The 18,909-nt window shown below is 32.8% G+C and overlaps 1 protein-coding gene across 1 annotated transcript; it reads left to right on the top strand.

Annotated features, from left to right (window-relative positions):
• The first annotated feature begins 1,216 nt into the window (after positions 1 to 1,216).
• Positions 1,217 to 18,279, top strand: LOC112468445 (unconventional myosin-IXa). The gene is made up of 17 exons (XM_025037628.1): positions 1,217 to 1,307; positions 9,081 to 9,437; positions 9,772 to 10,058; positions 11,789 to 11,960; positions 12,037 to 12,209; positions 12,428 to 12,587; positions 12,686 to 12,802; positions 12,981 to 13,216; positions 13,848 to 14,037; positions 14,335 to 14,612; positions 14,947 to 15,136; positions 15,338 to 15,509; positions 15,851 to 16,062; positions 16,279 to 16,541; positions 16,731 to 17,006; positions 17,332 to 17,431; positions 18,088 to 18,279. Exons 1-17 carry the CDS (start codon positions 1,217 to 1,219, stop codon positions 18,243 to 18,245), a joined length of 3,432 nt encoding a protein of 1,143 aa, XP_024893396.1. The 3' UTR covers positions 18,246 to 18,279.
• Positions 18,280 to 18,909: the final 630 nt, after the last annotated feature.

Genomic DNA, 18,909 nt, shown 5'->3' on the forward strand with positions numbered 1-18,909 from the left:
CGTACACGCACGCTCGGAAGATTTAAACCAAATCACGTACACACATACGCGCGTCCTTACGTTATACCTATATTAAAATTATCTTAAAAGGAAAAGGCATTTCCTTATAAGTCATGACCGAGACATTATCATTTATTACGTAGCCATTAATTGATTACGCTAATTATTTATTTCTTACAAATAATTTTTTACATTTTATTTATTTATAATATAATTCTTTTTGTTTGAGTTTTTGAGATTTCAGTACTCCTTTTGCGGATTTGTTGAGCAATTACAATTAATTCATGGATTAAAGTTTTAAATTTCGCGTTGAATTTTGCTGTACGCTGTCTAGTTCCCGTTTGAAATTTCATCGAGTAGATCAACAAGCCGCATAATAAACCGCAGTGAGTCGTGGAGGTCGAGAGAGCTGCCTAAGGTGAGTCTAGGGCCGCAGTCATTTTTCCGCAGCCTCCGCGCGGAGCGGTCCAGTCGGAGACCAGTCCTGTCCTCTCCTCTCTTCTCTCTCTCTCTCTCTCTCTCTCTCTCTCTCTCTTTCTCTGTCCGCCTTACTTCCCACCTCCCACCAACTCCATTCGGCAGATATCCTGGACCCCGGCATGCCCGTGTGGTGCCTTCCACCTAACTACCCGTGGACTAGGTAAGCGCCGCGGCTTTTACCTGTCGGAGTTACGGCGAAGGCGCTTTAGGAGAAATAAGGCCCAGAAGGTGGGTCTCAGGCAACAATGACGCCCAGTTGAACGCGACGGCTCGCCACTCTTCGTATGTTGAAAAGTGCATACGGCTGTTTAACTAAGTTTACACGGTTAAAAAATTGTGCCGACGTCAGTGCATTGATCCGGATTGATCGACTGACTCTCTATTCGTGGAGATCGGGTTATCGCGATATTCTCCAGCATTGAGAATTTAATTCGCGACGTATTTATCCGGAATCTCAAGCATTTTAATTTATATGCTTCAGTGTATAAACCCTTGGATCGAATAATTGTTTTACAGTGCAGTGTGATGTAAATTTGAGTGTTTTTTTCTGTATTGAAAAATTTTTGCGGTGGAAAATGTGCGAGTGCGGTGACGAATGCTCCGAGGATACGAAGACGCGGGAACCTCGAGATGTTCTATCTCGTTAGACCCGCAAAAACGTTAGATTAGATAGAGGATTTCGGAGGAAGGCTTAGTGGGGAAAATTCTGGACGGGATCAAGACTCGATCACCTGAAATGGCTACCCTCGGTCTCTCCAAAGTCTTCATATTGGACAAGTATTTTACCGAGCTGCAGAAGTTCTGGGAGACCGAGAAGAAACTGCAAGGTACAAAGTTGCGAGTGCTGTGACAGCGTCTTCCAATTGATTTTAACAATCTAGAACATTTTTCTTGATTACTGAAACTTTTAATTCTCGAGCTCTAAAATTATATTTTGTTTTATTCTTTGTATCTATATATCTTCTTATTACATTCTCAATATTGCACTTTTCGTATGCTTGTGTGCTAAAATCTATAATATTTTCTCTTTTAAATGTAATTTATAGTCATTATTACATATATCACTATATTGTCTCTATATACGATGTTCGCGCATTAAAATACATTAATCGTCTATCAGTTTTAAAAATTATTGATCTTTAGATTTTATTTTCAATTTTTAACTATTTCTAAAAATTATATAAATTAAGTATGCCTCAATAGAATAAAAACTCCAAACTTGAAATTGAAATTTAAAGATTAAAAATTTTAAAAACTGATAGACGATTGATGTGTTTCAAATTTTTATAAAATTAAATCTTTGAATTTAGCAATTTATGGTTTTCAAGTCCAATTTCTTGATCCTTTAGTTTAATATTATACATATAATACTTTTGAGAAAACTATTGTTTATTATGTACATATATACATATCTCTCAACATATTTAAATTTTACACATAAGTAATAAATATAAAAGGCCTGATGCAAAATTCAAAAATCTTCTCCCAAAAGCACAAAAAATTTTTACACATCAGTTTCCGCAGTAATTGAAATTTTAATTTTTCCATTTTGTGAATTGCGACACTCGCAATCAGTTGACAGATTCTTTTATTTAGTAATAAAGATTTATGAGATAAACCGTTAGAATTTAACTACGCAGGCAGTAGGCCCCAAAGCACTTAGTACGACCCTGCCATGCTAAAAATGAAGAGTTGCGGTGGTCATTATAAAAGTTGCCTACGCTTTACAGTTAAAGTAATACAATTTCTTTATATCTTCACGCCATTCCTCTTTGATTACCTTCCAGCATTCTTAACTGTATCCAGAGATTAAAGTCTCTCATAAAAAATTTATACAATGTCCTGAATCAGAAGATGGTATCATCTACATTAAGCTACTATAAACGATTGTATTTATGCGTTTTCACTGCTACTATATGTTCTTTGAATTGACTGCCGATTTTTTGTGATCAGTAAAATGTTTAAATAAATACTTATTTTTAATTTAAAATTCAAGATAATAATTTTATCAAGCTAAGCTTAAAAATAGATAAAGTAAATAAAATTCATATTGTTTAAATAGTTTTAAATAAAGTTTTAAATATTATTTTATTGTGTATGAATGAACATAAAGTCTGTGTAAACATAATATTTAATTTAAATGTTAATTTCAAAAGCCTTCAATATCTAATTTTATTTATGTATAACACGTAATCATTTATAAGTCTATAGCTAAAACTAAATTTCTTATCTTTTCAATAATCTAGTGTAATTCTAAATAGTTCTTTAAATATATCTTATTTCTATTGAAAACCTTTCCTAAATCTGAATAGTCTGTTTTTTAAATTATTTCTTAAATGGTCAATGATAACTGATGACATCTACATTGCATGACAAGTATATACAAGTATAATTTCTTTCAAGTGTTACGCGCTAAATTTTTCATTTTTTGAATTTTGGTTCAAGACGTCAAAAGATGATTTTGCATGCAAAAAATAACTGTTCAGAATTAACCGCGCTTATACACGGCGTTTTATTTTTAATGATGGAATAAAATACTTCAGAAAAAATGAATTTTTTTCAAAAAAAAAAATGTTTTAAACAAAAGTTTGTTTTCAAAAAATGTAAAATAGTGATGACCTGTATTTGATTTCTGCGAAGGTTATATATCAAAATAAATTAAATTTTTCCAATAGAATCATATGATATTTCTCACGTAAATTAATTTCTCTTGTTATTTTGCGTATAAAATTATTAGGATAAAATAATCAACAAATAAATGTTTTATACGAGTTATTTTATATCTTATATTCTTTATTTTACATTATATCATATTTTCCGGTTTTTCTAAAATTTTTAATTAATGCTTTTTTAATTACAGATGACTCAAAACAAATAAAGTTAACTAAAATTATTATAATTTTATTCAACGTAGTTGTTACATATATGTGAATATTTTATATTACAAAGCGGGGTTGACACATATCGGCTCCATTCCGATATTCCCTGCCAGTATTAAAAATCTATAGTTTATGTTTCATACACTATACATTGTCACTATTTTACATTTTGTTTTAAAATCAAACAACTTTTGTTTAAAATATTTTTGCAAAAAATGTGTTTGTTCCAAAGTATTTTATTTCATTATTAAAAATAAATTACCGTGTATAAACACTACGGTTAATATTCAGCGGTTATTTTTTGCATGAAAAATCATCTTTTGACATCTTGAATAAAAATCCAAAAAAAAAAAAAAAAATTGGCGTGTAATACCTGAAACAGGTTACTTATAAGTTTTTAGTTTCTGACAGTGTATTAAATATGTTAGGAAGTTTTGAAAAAAAAATGGACCGAGCCACAAGATGAAGATAACTTTTTTACTCGATTGTTTCCCAACTCGGAAGCGTCATTATTTTGCAGTCTAAGACATCCTTACAGCTATTGTTTCATTATAGCGCGTCCTTCACAATTACGGGCTTCTTGAGTAATTAGGTGGAAGGAGTGGGAAGATGAGATATAATTAAAATACCTTCTACTCTTCTTTGTCATTATTAACTTCTTCGAGCAAGAAAAATTGCATAAAACTGATAAATAATTTGTACACACTGAATATAATACACTTATAATTATTAATTATATTATGAAATGTATAACTTTAATTTAAAAAAAATATGGAAAATATTTAATATGTATTTAGGAACTCTTTAAAATTTATTTTAGGAAATTTTTATACTCTTAAAATATTATTTACGCCCCGCATTTCGCGTATATTAATTAATATTATGAGTTATTTTTCTTAAAAACTAATATTTTTGCAATTCTTTGATTTCTTTTGCTTTACATTTTTGTTTAAAAAAAAATTTGTTTGAAATTTGTGAACTGTTAAAGAAATTGTTTTATTTGACATTTGTTTTTAATTAAAAAATTTAGAAACTCCAATTATTTTGTGAATTATCATGTTTGTGAACAATTACATAAACGTTATAATGTGAAACAACAAGCACTTCCGATGATATTGGTAATAACGAAGGAAAGATCTTTCCTCGCTGGGATTTATACGGGGCAATGGCCTAAACTGGTGCATCCAGCTGCAACTGCTCCCATGTGCTGCAAGCGCACGTGTGCGTGTAAAGTGCACGAAAGTGACATGCATACACGCACAGATTAAACCGCGTTGCATATGCGCATATGCGCATTTGCGAGCACTTATTAAGAATTTTATATAGGAATCAAAGTAGTACAAATGTATTAAGTAATTAATTAAAAAATTAACTTCTAATAATTTTTTTTAATGTGTTTTTAAAATTTTTATTATAAAATATATTATTCAAAGTGTGTTAGGAAATTCTTTATATAGAATATTTTGAAGTAAGAAGAGCATAGACTTTATTATAAACAAATATTCTATATGTCTGAAAAATCAAACAAATAAATAATACTAATTAACTAATTCATACTCCGATGGAGCTTATATCAGCGAAGAGATTAAATGTGAGGGTTGGATATATCTTGAATATATACAATTTATGTATATCCTAGATAGGAGTTCTTGTTTGATAATGTTCAAGATCGTTACGTTTATTGCCACTTTGTGGAGTCACATTTGCGAAGTTCCGCTGCAAATTGGCATCGTGGGAAATTACTATTTTATCAAGACTCGACACATGGATTTGGCAGCCGCTTATTTATTCTGGATATTCTGTAACATCCTTTTATTCCGTAGAAACGTTATTTTGAAAACCCTTTGTATTTTCCAATAATCTTTGCTTGTCTCCCGCAGTGCTTGAGAATGTAATTTATATTGATGCGTTTTGGTGCATTCAAATAAATCCGTGCAAAAAATAATCTTTTCTAAGTGATTATTATTCTTTTATACACAAATTATCAAAAAATATATTCATTCTTATTTAATTCTTATTTAATTTACAGTAATTTCAAAGTATATATAATAAATAACATTTTTAAGATATTTTATTTTGAAATTGGTTTCGTACGAAACAATCTTTAACGTGTTAGAAAAAAAGTATGCCAGACGAAATGAAATATTTTCGTGCTTTTTAATTTAATTAAAGTTTTATAGCGACGAATTATTGCGCAAATTTCCAGGAAAAAATACCCATCGACCAAATTTGTAGATGGATCACGCGTTAAGATAAGCCTCCGCGTCTAATTACGAATTAAGTTTCGACATACGTGCGGGCGTCGTCATTAATTTCACCGCGATTCGGTAATCTGCGCGCACAAGAGAGGAATGCAGAGTACCTGTCGCGATTAATTCACCCCTTTCGTTATCTCTTTGCCCGTGCCAAAGGTGCTCTTAAGGTAATACTTACTTTGTTTCACTCCTTTCTTTTTATCCTATCCCTATTACTTTAATATTTTTAAGCTTGTGCTTTCCAGTTTCTTTAAAGTTATCTTTGTTGTATTTTGAAATATTATCCGTACATTTGTTATTCTGATTTTGTAAATCTTTATAGCCATAATGTAAAGTGTTTTTTATCCAATTTATTTATTAATTTTTTCTAATTTTAATTAGTTACTTTTAATTTAAGTTTGCATATACATTTATGTTAAAAGTATAACTGGTGAATACCCTTTTTATGTAAAAAAAAAAATATATAAATTTTAAACAAAATGTTTCTAGGAAAAGAAATTTTGTATTATATACGAAAAAGAATAATGAAACTTAAACATTCTATTGTACAAATTATAAGTCAAAAGTGACTGTCTTCCTCTCTTCTACCTCTCTTTTTTTCTATATGTATGTTTCAATTTATAAATCTTTGGATTATAAATAAAAATGTATAGGTTAAATTCTTGGAATAATAAAACAGAAATTAATTCCTAGGGGTTTAATTTTATGTACAAACAATATATGTCGTCAAGATTAATAATAAAGTTTGACAGTGTCAAATATGCATGCAAAGGGAAATTATATACATATGTAATAATACTAAAATAATTTACACAGATTACATAGAATATTATAATATATGCGAACAATTGCAATTAAAATTTACATCATATACATATAACACATGCTTAATTTATATATACAGATAACATAATCCTGATAACAACCATCTGGTATTTGAAATACAAATACAAAAATCAAATTTAAAGGCTCATAGATTCAAGGAATACAAGGAAATAAATTCAAAGAGTATTGCAAAGAGATAGAAAGAAAGACAAATTAAAATCTGAGAGAAGAAGGCCGGCAACGACATTAGTCGATGAAGCATTAGTTGAAAGAGTTAAGACGAACGGAGTGTAGGCGGTGCCGTGAGAAGGATAAGACTAAAAAGAACCTGTTTTCTTCACGAAGGAGCGTTCAGCTTCCGAAGGTACCTGCGCAGTTTAATCCGGAATAGGACCTGGGTTACAAGATGCTTGGAAAGCCAGAGGAATAAAGTTTTTGCCGCTATCACTGTTTCTGTTATTGTTTATTGTTACTCATTAGTTATCATTATTTATAGTGGCAATAATATACCCGCATGCGCGTGCGTGCGCCCGGAGAAAGATTTTAGCCTTTAAAGTTACTTTAAAATATATTTCATCAAAATACAAAAAACATGTGAATAATAGCTTTTATCTCCCATTACCGTGTTTAATTTTTTCCGCGAGTTTCTGTTATTTTCCTACAAAAACAATTTACAATTTATCATGCCACTGGCTACTTTTCTCGGCTATCGATACTTATAAATAGCACGAAATGTTTCGTTTATTTATTGTAATCTACTTCATTCTTGTGGCCGATGTATTCTGATGGCTTCCTTTGAATTCAATACCTTGGATGTTCCACATGATTCAACATCGGTGAGCATTATTGTAATCGACAAAGGACTCCGCACAGACACTGAAGTGATCTCAGATTGAACGCGACTCTCTCGCAAGAACAGAGCATAAATAAAACCGCCGCACGCGTTAAACAACTTACTTCGCGGTTCCAGAGAACCGGTTATGTAACTAATCTCGTATCCGGAAGTCGGTATGGAACAATGAGACCAGTTCCCGGTGCGAATCGAGTATCGTGTGTCATCCGGTTGAGAGAACTTTAGTATCTGTTCGAAAAAAAGGGAAGAAAACGCGTTCCCAACAGAACACTCTGATCAAAGAAACACTTTCGATCGCACTTAGAATCAACCATCGTCAATCGTCAAACAGAAGATTGCCGTTGAAGTGAAAATGCTATTTCAGGTCGTTGATAATCGATTTCGACTGCTTGGCTGACTCGCTAATCTGTCTTGTCTATATAGATTGTTGGTGTACAAAGAAAACAATGAATTTATTTATGCTTGCGACATAATCGATAAAGTAAGCGATTATTTTTAACTGGAAACATTTTTAAGTGTCGATATTGTAGTTCATTAAAAATTTTAATCAGAGTAAACTAGAGAATATAATAAAACTGAGAATTAGATGTGACTTTAATTAACACTAAATAGTTCAGTTTTATATCATGTAAAGAAGGAAGGAAAGATACTAGAACATAAATCTTTTCTCTGTCACATTTATACAGATAAAAATTAAGATTAACTTTATTAGATATTAGATTAAAACTAGCTGTCATTTTATGTGATAATGATGTGCTTGATTAATATGATTTTCAACTAAATAAATTGTAGGTGGCGTAAATTACTATCATTGTTGGTATATTCACGTAACAATAAGTTTCTAGATTTAACTACACCATTATAATTAGCTTTGCAGAGCTAGATTTGCTAAAACTAGTTCATTTTGGTTTATAAATAATTCCATTTCGCTGTTCATAGTTTTATAAATAATTCCACATCATTGTTCATGGTTTTATAATTTATTCCGTTTCTTTCCAATGTAGGTGAACTTAAAATAATATTAACGACATTTTTATATAGAATATTTTACAATATCTGTTTTTGTATAAGAATAAACAAAAGTTTCATTAATTTATGTGCTTGATTTGCACTTAAAAAAGAACTTCCCATCTTTCCAAGAAGTTGGGATATCTTGGAAAATATTTCTTATCGAGACAATACCTTGGCGAGGTCATATTCAGCGACCATAACAGTGGTCAGTCGCATGGTACGTGACTACACAATCGACTGTAACAGCGCGCTCAGCCGCTCTTAGGTGACGGAGAGAAATCTTGGGAGTCCATCGAGAGCGCAGCCTCCTCCATTTCAACTTATCCGCTATTGTATCTTAGATTAACGGTACTCGAAGAGCCTGTGCACGACTTGAGAGAACGCGCACACACGCGTGACGGATAAAAACGATAATAAGAAGTAAAGTTGAGAACGTGAATACTGAAACGAGATCAGAAAAAAATATATCACAAATAGAGAATATATATCCGTGTCATTTCCATATATATCTGTGGTTATATAATTCTTAGAAAATTCTTTCCTTGATTATTCTAACTCATAAAATCAATTACGTTTCCAGAACTGTAAAAATTTTTAGATATTTAAAATATTGAAGGCTTTTATCATAATACTTTTATTTTTAGAATTTTATATTTTTATATTTTGTTTAAATTATGAAGAGAGAGAAAAACAGTAGTGTGTCTTAAAGTACTCTTGCATTTAACTGCATTGGCATCATCGTATATCTCAAAAAAGTTTTCTGTTTGCTTCTCGAAGATGCTTCCTCATCGAACGAAGCGGTGCACCTACAGCAGCGTTTGCGGAGCCTCAGCACGGAACTGGTGACCCTGAGGAACCGGCTGCACGTAAGCCAACCGGCGAACGCGTCAGGGCCGACGGGCGGCACCACCGGACCCCTATCGAAGAGCCCGGAAAAAGGTGGCGGGCCCACTTCGCCCGCGCCCGCGGTACCCCCGCGGACCACTTTACCGCCCAGTGGCACAATACCTCATGGAATCGGTCATCCCGCTGGTCATACATTGACAGCTTCCGTGATTGTCCATCCGCATGTCAACCATGCTGGTGCGAACACGCTCAACCATAACTCGACCGCAGCAAATAATTTAATATCCGGTTAGTGCATTAGTCCGCGGACATCTATTGTGACTCTGTATCAGGGATAATTATCTGTCATACATCTCTATTAAGTGAAAATTTCAATTATTTAATGGGATCCTAATTCCATCGTAATTTTACTATAACAAACAGTCTCTATATCTATCAATTAATTGTAATTGTAAAACTTTAATATCTACGTGCTTTTATTCGGCCACATTAAAAAGATAACATACTATTTTTCTATAGGTCCATAAAAATAAGATAATCTATTATAATTAATAGTTATTAATTGATTGTTACAGTTATTGATAGAAAATTGATAATTTTCTGAACTTTTCGACGTGTTCAGACTTAGAGCCGTCGAAACGTCACAACGGAGTACCTGACGATGGGATAGTATCCTGCGTGACGGCGTTAGGATGCCTTCGGTCGCCGCCGATCTCCAGCATTATTGCCGACGTGAAAAACGCAAAAAGTAATCAAAGCCAGCATCGATGTCTCTCAAAAGCCGCCGCGTCTTCGCCCGGCCCTGCGACTTCCACGGCCTTCGACGACCTCATTCATCTACCTGGACCTCTTACAGAGGATGCAGTGCTTAAATGTCTTCAAGCCCGCTTCTGCGCCAAGCAGTACCACGTAAGATCAATGCCTTTGTTAAAAGTAGATAAGCAAAAACCGATAGCTTAAATGTAAGGCTGTCAAAAACTTGGGCATTGAAATCTTTCAAAGAAAATAGAAAAGATAAAATAAACGAATTAGAATATTGTTAAATAGATAAATTGCACTTTGTTGCATGTCGATTGAATTTAACTATTTTGAAATAAAGTAAGCTCTCACTTAGAAAAATATAAGATTATGATTAAATTTACACAAAAATTAAAAGTCTTTTAAGGTTTCTATACACATTAAATATTTGGAGTTTATTTATATAATTTTAAGTCATATATTTTATAAATATAAAAGTTACCACACACACATGGCTATGAGTCACAAAGAATTTTTCTATCCCGTAATTTTTTAGAAACTAAATGTTCAAGTGGAGATTCCAAAAACCAATCATGAATCGCACACACACACATAAATACACTCATGTCCACACACATACGAATGACGTGGTTGTGCCAGAGTGGAATGCAAAGAGGCGGTCTCGAATCATATTCGTAAGTACCTGGAGCGTTTGCGTGTCAGTGTGTTGGTGCTCGTAATAACGCAACACACACAGAACGCGGCCGATACACCGCCATTAAGAATTCACCCTGTCTCTCTCGACTGGTTCGTGCATGCCACCCTGCCGCAAGAAACCCACGCACAGGTGGCACGCACGCTCGCATTCCGATGATGTGATCGGTCAGACCGGCTTTAATTTTCATATTTTTCCCTACTATGTTACATGATTGATCTTTTCATCGACCGCGATTTATACTTTAATTGTTGCTTGAATTATGTATGAAATAATTTCAACTTTGAAACTTAAAAAGAATATTTATGTCAATATCTAAAAAAAGTTATATATATTTAAAAGTGTAAATACACTGACTTATATATATAGCGAATTTTATTAATCAATGGATATAAATTTTACGTATTATTTATTTATTTACCGTTTACCACAATATCTCGTCTCATATGTCGTTCATCATGATGAACGATTCTTCGTACTACGGGCTATCGACTTTTTACACGAAACGTTCGGTTTCTTTAAGACTGTACCTCATTTAGGCGGTTTATTGAAAAACTCTTGATTTCGCCCTGATCTAGGTTCCCCAGGCAACCGAGGATCTTTTTTGCGGTTGATTCGATACCTTATTCAATTGCAAAAAGCAAGTTGATTATATACTTACATAAATTCTTTATGCAATTTGTCAGACTTGAACTTCAACATTTAAACAGAACTCAAAAAAATTTTTTAACAACATTTTTAAGCTAAATATATTTTAAAAGAATCAAATTATAAAGACAATAAATTTCTTTGTGTTATAAACATAAATTGAAGAATGATTGTAAATTGGTCATTATATTTATTCATAAAATATGAATCAAAAATTAAGAAAAGGATAAGAAATTTTAATATTATGGGATTTAAACTTATATTTGAAACTTTCTACGAATTATAGTTGCTAATTTATACAGTTCTTTCTGCAAAGATTTTTTTAAATCTCACTCTTATAAAAAGACTGTAAGTCTTAAAATAGATTATTATTTAATAAGAAAAATATAATTCGTTGCTTAGATAATATGCAAAAAAGCTAGAAACTCAAATATCTTACTTTTTTCAAAGTTAAATACATTTTGATATACACATTAAAAGTAAAAGTGGTCTATTAAATAACAGATCCATTCAAGAAAAAACGGCAATATTGTTCCAGACGAATGTGGGTCCCATATTGGTTTGCGTAAATCCTTACACAGACGTTGGAAATCCGTTGACCCTAACGAGCACCAGGTCGGTACCATTAGCGCCACAGCTGAACAAGGTCGTCCAGGAAGCCGTGAGACAACAATCGGAGACCGGATATCCCCAGGCGATTATTCTTTCTGGTAAGACTCTTAACAAACTTCATCTTCCCTTCGTTTTACAAGAGAAGTGAAGATTTCTGGAATTTCTTCTACACAGGGACAAGCGGATCCGGAAAAACGTACGCCTCAATGCTATTACTTAGGCAACTCTTCGACGTCGCCGGCGGCGGACCGGAAACGGACGCTTTCAAACATCTCGCGGCAGCCTTCACGGTCCTCAGATCCTTGGGCTCAGCGAAAACTGCCACAAACTCGGAGAGTTCAAGGATAGTAAGTAGTTTGCTTCGAGATGTATGAGATAGAAGGTGAGAGGAAGGAGAAAGATGAAAGAGAAATAAGATTATGAGAAGAAAGTTTATAGACGTAGTATTAATATTTAAATTAAAAGTATTGTGAACAATATGATAAATAGCAGTAAATATGTAATAGTGATTATTTAGTAATAGTTAGAAAATATAAATATTAAAACAATTTTGTTATATCTTTAGGGTCACTTCATTGAGGTTCAAGTGACGGACGGTGCTTTATATAGAACAAAAATTCATTGTTACTTCCTAGACCAGACGCGAGTAATCAGACCATTACCGGACGAGAAAAACTACCATATATTTTATCAGATGTTAGCTGGATTGTCTCACGACGAGAGAGGTAATGCAATTAATTATAATAATATTATTACAATCGCATAAAAATGATTAATAATAATTAACTATCAAGATATAAATTACCCTAATAAACTTTTGCAGTTAAATTAAATTTGGAGGGATATAATCTGAAAAATTTGAGGTACCTTCAACATGGCGATACGCGACAGGACGAAGCTGAAGATGCGATTCGGTTTCAAGCGTGGAAAGCTTGTTTAGGTATGTGATTAAATATAAAAAAAAATAACGTAAAATTTTATTTCAATAAAAACCTGATACAATTAAATTAGCCGAAATGCTTAATGTTTTACGTTTTTTATTTCTCACGTTGATTAAACCCTTTGCGGAAAGAGATTATCAGATTTTCCCCGATCCTTCATCTTTTATTGTTCCCCAGGCGTGTTAGGCATTCCATTTTTGGACGTCGTAAGAGTGCTAGCAGCGGTGCTCATTCTCGGGAACGTCGGCTTCACCGACGGCTCCGGTGTGGAAGTGGGCGTAATTGGCGAGAACGAATTATCCTCCGTAGCTACACTCCTGGGAGTTCCTCCGCCGGCCTTGTTACGCGGGCTCACCTCGAGGACTCACAATGCGCGCGGCCAGCTCGTTAAATCCGTCTGCGACGCCAACATGGTACTGTTATCAGACTTTCTTTACGACATGAAACAGTGACGAGCAACGGCTGTGAATTAACATCTTGTTGGGAATTAACATTTGCGGATCGTGAGATTCTTTGATCTTGAAATCCCTAACATGTCACAAATTTTGACTCTCGAGACAAAGAATCTTAATCTTTTCACGAGTAGATAATTGTTTTGCGTAAATTATTAATTTCTTTTCAAACGTTAAATTAATTCTTCATGAGATTCTTTAATCAATTATTGGGATTTTTTTGGAGATTTTAATGATCTAAATCATTACGTATTATATGTTAAATTTCTGCTTATTAATTTTCCTATTAATCCCCTATCTTATTACTGTCAAATTATTAGACAAAGCATTAATTCTTTCATTTTGGTAATTTTATTTGATGTCAAATTTAATTTTTTATTAGCGAAACGTTTGCAGTGGAAAATTCGAGGATCTTTAATCTTTTAGCAAAATGTAGTAAAAACGTTAGAAAATCACACATTTTCTCTGTATTACAAGTTTATTTTCAATTGGTTAATAAAATAGCCAGATATATGCACAAAAATTGCTCATTATTATAATCAAGCATTATTTTATAACAATGAAAATAATTAAAAAATGTTTGTTTACGCAGTCTAACATGACGAGGGATTCGCTAGCAAAAGCGCTTTATTGCCGCACTGTAGCTACGATAGTAAGACGAGCCAACAGCTTGAAAAGACTCGGTTCGACTCTTGGCACCCTCTCGTCGGATTCCAATGAGTCTGTTCATAATCAAGCGGATGTTACTAGCCAACACGCCTCTACTATTGGCAGCTCAGCAGGTCTTTATTATAACAATCATTAAGACATATTATCTTAATTGCAATTTAATAGCCAGCCACTAATGTGATATATAATTACATAATTATACAATCTTGTTACTACTATTAAATGAAACAGAAAATTATTAATATGATTAAGTAATTACTTTGAAAAAGTTAATATTATCTTTTAGAAGCTTAGATCTGTTTAGATATGGTATAGTTTTTTTCAATACTTCGTTACCATTTCAGAATAATGATACAAGCACACTTCCTATTTCTTAATAGCAACAAGAGGTAAAACAAGATATTTTTCAGGGGGAACAGGATCCAGGAGCATGACTGCCCTGAATAACGCCGTGCGACACGCCACGGACGGCTTCATCGGCATCCTGGACATGTTCGGGTTCGAGGATCCTAAGCCGAGCCAGCTAGAGCACCTCTGCATCAATCTTTGCGCGGAGACGATGCAGCACTTCTACAACACTCACATATTCAAGAGCTCCATCGAGAGTTGCCGCGACGAAGGCATCCGGTGCGACGTCGAAGTTGACTATGTCGACAACGTGCCATGCATTGATCTCATTTCTTCCTTGGTAAGCTCTTTGTATCGAAGACAACGACCCAGCAATCGTTGCTTATGTAAACATTTTACATTTTACAAATAAATTTGTTAACTGATATATAAATATAGTTATTTCCTCTTTAGCTTTTCTTGTAATTTTTCCATATGCGTTCATATGGAAAATAATTAATATTAATAAATAAAAAAAGGGAGCGCCAAGTTTTCTCAAATTTTTATATTTTAAATATATAAGAATATGCTAATACTGAAATAAAAAAATCATTCTTTTTTGTTTTTATGAAGATGAAGATGTGATTGTTTTATGTATTAATTATATAATTAGATGTGTTTATTTTAATTTACAGCGTACCGGATTATTAAGTATGCTGGATGTAGAGGGCTCTATACACGGAACCGCGGAAAGTTACGTTGCCAAAGTGAAGGTGCAGCATAAGCAGAATCCCCGATTGTTCGAACCAAGGACCGTCGATTGTAGATCCTTCGGTATTCAACACTTCGCAGGAAGAGTCACCTACGACACCTCAGACTTCTTGGGTAGATAGGACTTCTCTCTTATTACATATCATAATGATTCAGGAAAATTATAAAATTCATTGTAAATAATTAATTAATAATTAGAATAATAATGCTTAACAATTTATGTGCAATATATTATACTATATATAATGATTATAATCATATACATAAATTTAAGCGGGTAAACTTCTTTGCAATCATCTTATTCCATTTTTAAAGATACAAATAAGGATGTTGTCCCTGATGACTTGGTGGCGGTATTCTACAAGCATACTTGCAGTTTCGGCTTTGCTACCCACTTGTTTGGTAGCGAGTTGAAGGCGTTATACGCGAGCGATACTGTGCCGAGGGGCGTCAGCTTTCGGATATCGCCAACTTCTCATACCGACCTGTAAGTAATCAACGACTAACAAACTATAAAAATTGATGTAGAGAGGAAAGTCCCGTAAATTTAATTTTGATAAATATTATTAATACTCTGACATATTAATTGAAAAAATGTTTGACTTCAAATAAATCCTTTTCTTCTTTTTTCTACAAAAATTTGGATTGCTGAAGTAATTATTGAAACATCTTTATTAGTGACAAACTTGAAACGTGCGTAGATAATTTCTACATCGTAATAATTGTTTAAACAATACCAACGCTCTTATGAATAATTGATCGTGACAAGTTGACGTGAAATTTAAAAGAAGAAGTATGCAATAGGAAAGTAAACGTTGTTCTTCGCAGTTTAAACGGGGACGAGCCAATATCGACGTTGACACAGGACTTTCATACGAGGCTAGATAATCTCTTGAGAACCCTTGTCCATGCTAGACCGCACTTCGTCAGATGCATCCGTAGCAATAGCACCGAGACACCGATGCACCTCGACAGGGGAGTTACGATGCGCCAGATACGCTCGTTACAGGTCCTGGAAACAGTAAACCTCATGGCAGGGGGTAAGATGGCAGAATTTTATTTTAATTAATTAAAAAATTTTAATTTATTAAAGAAATTTTTTATTCACACAATAATAAATCTTTAATTATAATAAATATAAATAATAGTTTTAAATACATTATATATGTGATAATTTTAAATGTATAAAACAAGCCTATTTAATTAAAATTAATTCGATAAGATCTTGAAGCTAATATTTATGACGGCTCATACAGGATATCCGCACAGGATGCGATTTAAAGCCTTCAATGCGAGATATAGGCTGATCGCACCCTTCAAACAACTGCGTCGTGCCGAGGAACAGGCTGTCGAGGACACGAAATTGATTTTACAAAATGCACAGCAGCTAAAGAGTAAGTTCGGCGCCAGCACTAGCTGGGCCGTCGGCAAGCGGCACATTTTTCTCAGCGAGGGTATCAGGCAGCAGCTCGAGAACCTGCGGGCGGAGACGCGACGGAAAGCTGCTACGGCAATACAGGTAGGCATATTTATTTTTTTTTAACAATTTCTTTTTTGAATATGAATCATCTTTCATACGTTTAACAAATTTTTTTTTTTTTTTTTTATTTGATTATTTTTCAGATTAAAGTGCGGCGTTTATTATAATTGTTTATATTACGTCTGAAAAGAAGAAAAATAGACATCAAATTTTCAATTTTATTTCCAGTCTACGTGGAGAGGATGGCACGTACGAAAGAGATGGCCTTTGAGAAGAACAACCCTAGGCGTAACATCTGGCATTGGTCAGAAAAAACCTCAACAACCACTTACCGGAACCAATACCGGAACCGTACAGAGGAATGTCACCGCTGGTACAGGAACTGGAACTGGCACTCGTCCAAGACCGCAACCAATCGCTGGCACACCTCCCCCAGATCCTTCGGAAAAATGCGCGGATCAAAAGATGATCCAACAAACTTGTACACACTTCGGGTTGGATTTGGTAAGCACATGAATAACACGTTCTTTTACAAAGCAAATAAATGTAAAGGCCCAAAAAAGCACAAGAATAGATACATAAAAGAGATATGAGAAATTAATATGTAATTGAGGAAAGAATATAGTTTTTTATATTTTTTTTGTTTTAATTTTGTATTTTTAAATCTAGACACACACACACACATATATTGTGTTTAAGATAACAAAGCGTTATAACGTTTAATACTTTAGTATATTTCAGGTAGAATCGCAAATTTTGCGCAAATTTATCGCAAAATGTTGCAAGAGAAAACTTTCTAACTTAATATAATCCTTCTTTTATCATACAGGAGCGGCCGCCACCTGTCCCTCCCAGTAGATCCTATACCGTGACCGGAAACACAAAACTTGGTTACCCGCAAACCAGGATTATGAAAATGCCTTTTCCAGGTAGGAAATGTCATTTAAAATAGTTTTTGGTACATAAAGTATTAATATAAAACAAAAACATGCATAAATGTAATATTTGCCCGGAAAAAAACGTTTCATATATAATTATAATAAAATATATTTACATATGTTTGTTTTCTTTTGTATAATCTCTGTTCGTGTAAAGAAGAAAAATAATTTAAAAAAAATTAAAAGGATAATTTTCGCATTTTTTTCAAAAAAGTGAAGTTTGAGAAAAAATTGTCTATATATATTATATGTAATAATTATATAAAATATAATTATATATATAATATTAATCTAATCTCAATTTTACTTTTTGTAAAAAAAAAACAATTCAAAAGTTATTTTTAATTATTTTTGTTATATATATATACAATATATATATATATGTATATACGAACAGAAATTCTACAAGAAAAAAAACATGAAAATATTTTATATTATTAAAAATTTATGCTTAAACAACTAATATAAATGTATTAATTAATTAATACTAAATCAATTCTGAGATATTTAATTAACAAACAGATTCCTAACTCATCAATTTTCAATTTTTATTTTGTATCTGAGATTATGTGATTAATAATCGTGTAACAATGTTTTAACGAATATTTTCTAAGTATTTGATACATAATTTAATATATAATTTTCAGAAGAGGGCGAAGGTGAAGTAGTCCTGTTGAAGGGAGAAACAGTTTTAGTCGTAGGTGCGTCACCCCGACGAGGCCATCTTGTTGTAGAACACAATAGTACTACATTACACGTGCCGTATCAATTTATGGAATTGAAACCTTGTAATATTAATGTTTAATGACTTTTATGATACTATTTATTTGACTCCATTTTTAAAGACTTGAGAAAAGACTGTTTATAATATTGTTTCCTTCATACAAAATTTTGATAAATTTATACATTTCTAATATAATTAAATAACATTCTAAATTTATTAATCCTCTATGAACTAATCTAATTTTGGAGTAAAATCTACATAAAAGTGAACATACACATAATTTAACATATATCAACCAACCTATTTCTAAATTAAATAAATTTAAGTTTAAAAAATTAAGAAAATATTATATTGCATTTAAAAAATTTATTATATTGAAAATTTTATTTTATCTTGTTACTCTCTCTCTCTCTCTCTCTTTTTCTCTAATTATGTTTCATAAATGGGTTTATCATTCTTTTTTAAAGAAAGTAAATAAATTTGACCATGGAGGATTAATAAAATAAAAAAATTATTAATTTTTTTCGAAGGCTCGTTGGTTGTATTCTTTCCGTGTGCGAGTTTGTTTGATCTCGATCATGACTGTCGTCTCACGTCTGCCAATTAATTGCCATAAGATCATCTCAGAGTACCCCGGCAAAAGTTAGGGTAGGTGATTAGTATTAAGAGAGAGAGCCGGCGGCATCACTCGCGGTGGAGTCAGCTCTAAAGGACAGTGAACTTCGTCCTCTAATTAATTACACCT

This window comes from Temnothorax curvispinosus, unplaced genomic scaffold, assembly GCF_003070985.1.
Source record: "Temnothorax curvispinosus isolate PA1 unplaced genomic scaffold, ASM307098v1 QBEX01018473.1, whole genome shotgun sequence".
NCBI lineage: Eukaryota > Metazoa > Arthropoda > Insecta > Hymenoptera > Formicidae > Temnothorax > Temnothorax curvispinosus.

What these genes read in the sequence shown, in the direction of transcription:
- LOC112468445 (XM_025037628.1), top strand. Translation starts at nt 1,217, where the DNA reads ATGGCTACCCTCGGTCTCTCCAAAGTCTTCATATTGGACAAGTATTTT. An exon ending in TTGATCTCATTTCTTCCTTG is followed by an intron (nt 14,613 to 14,946) that starts GTAAGCTCTTTG and finishes TTTAATTTACAG; the next exon opens with CGTACCGGATTATTAAGTAT. An exon ending in CGACACCTCAGACTTCTTGG is followed by an intron (nt 15,137 to 15,337) that starts GTAGATAGGACT and finishes CCATTTTTAAAG; the next exon opens with ATACAAATAAGGATGTTGTC.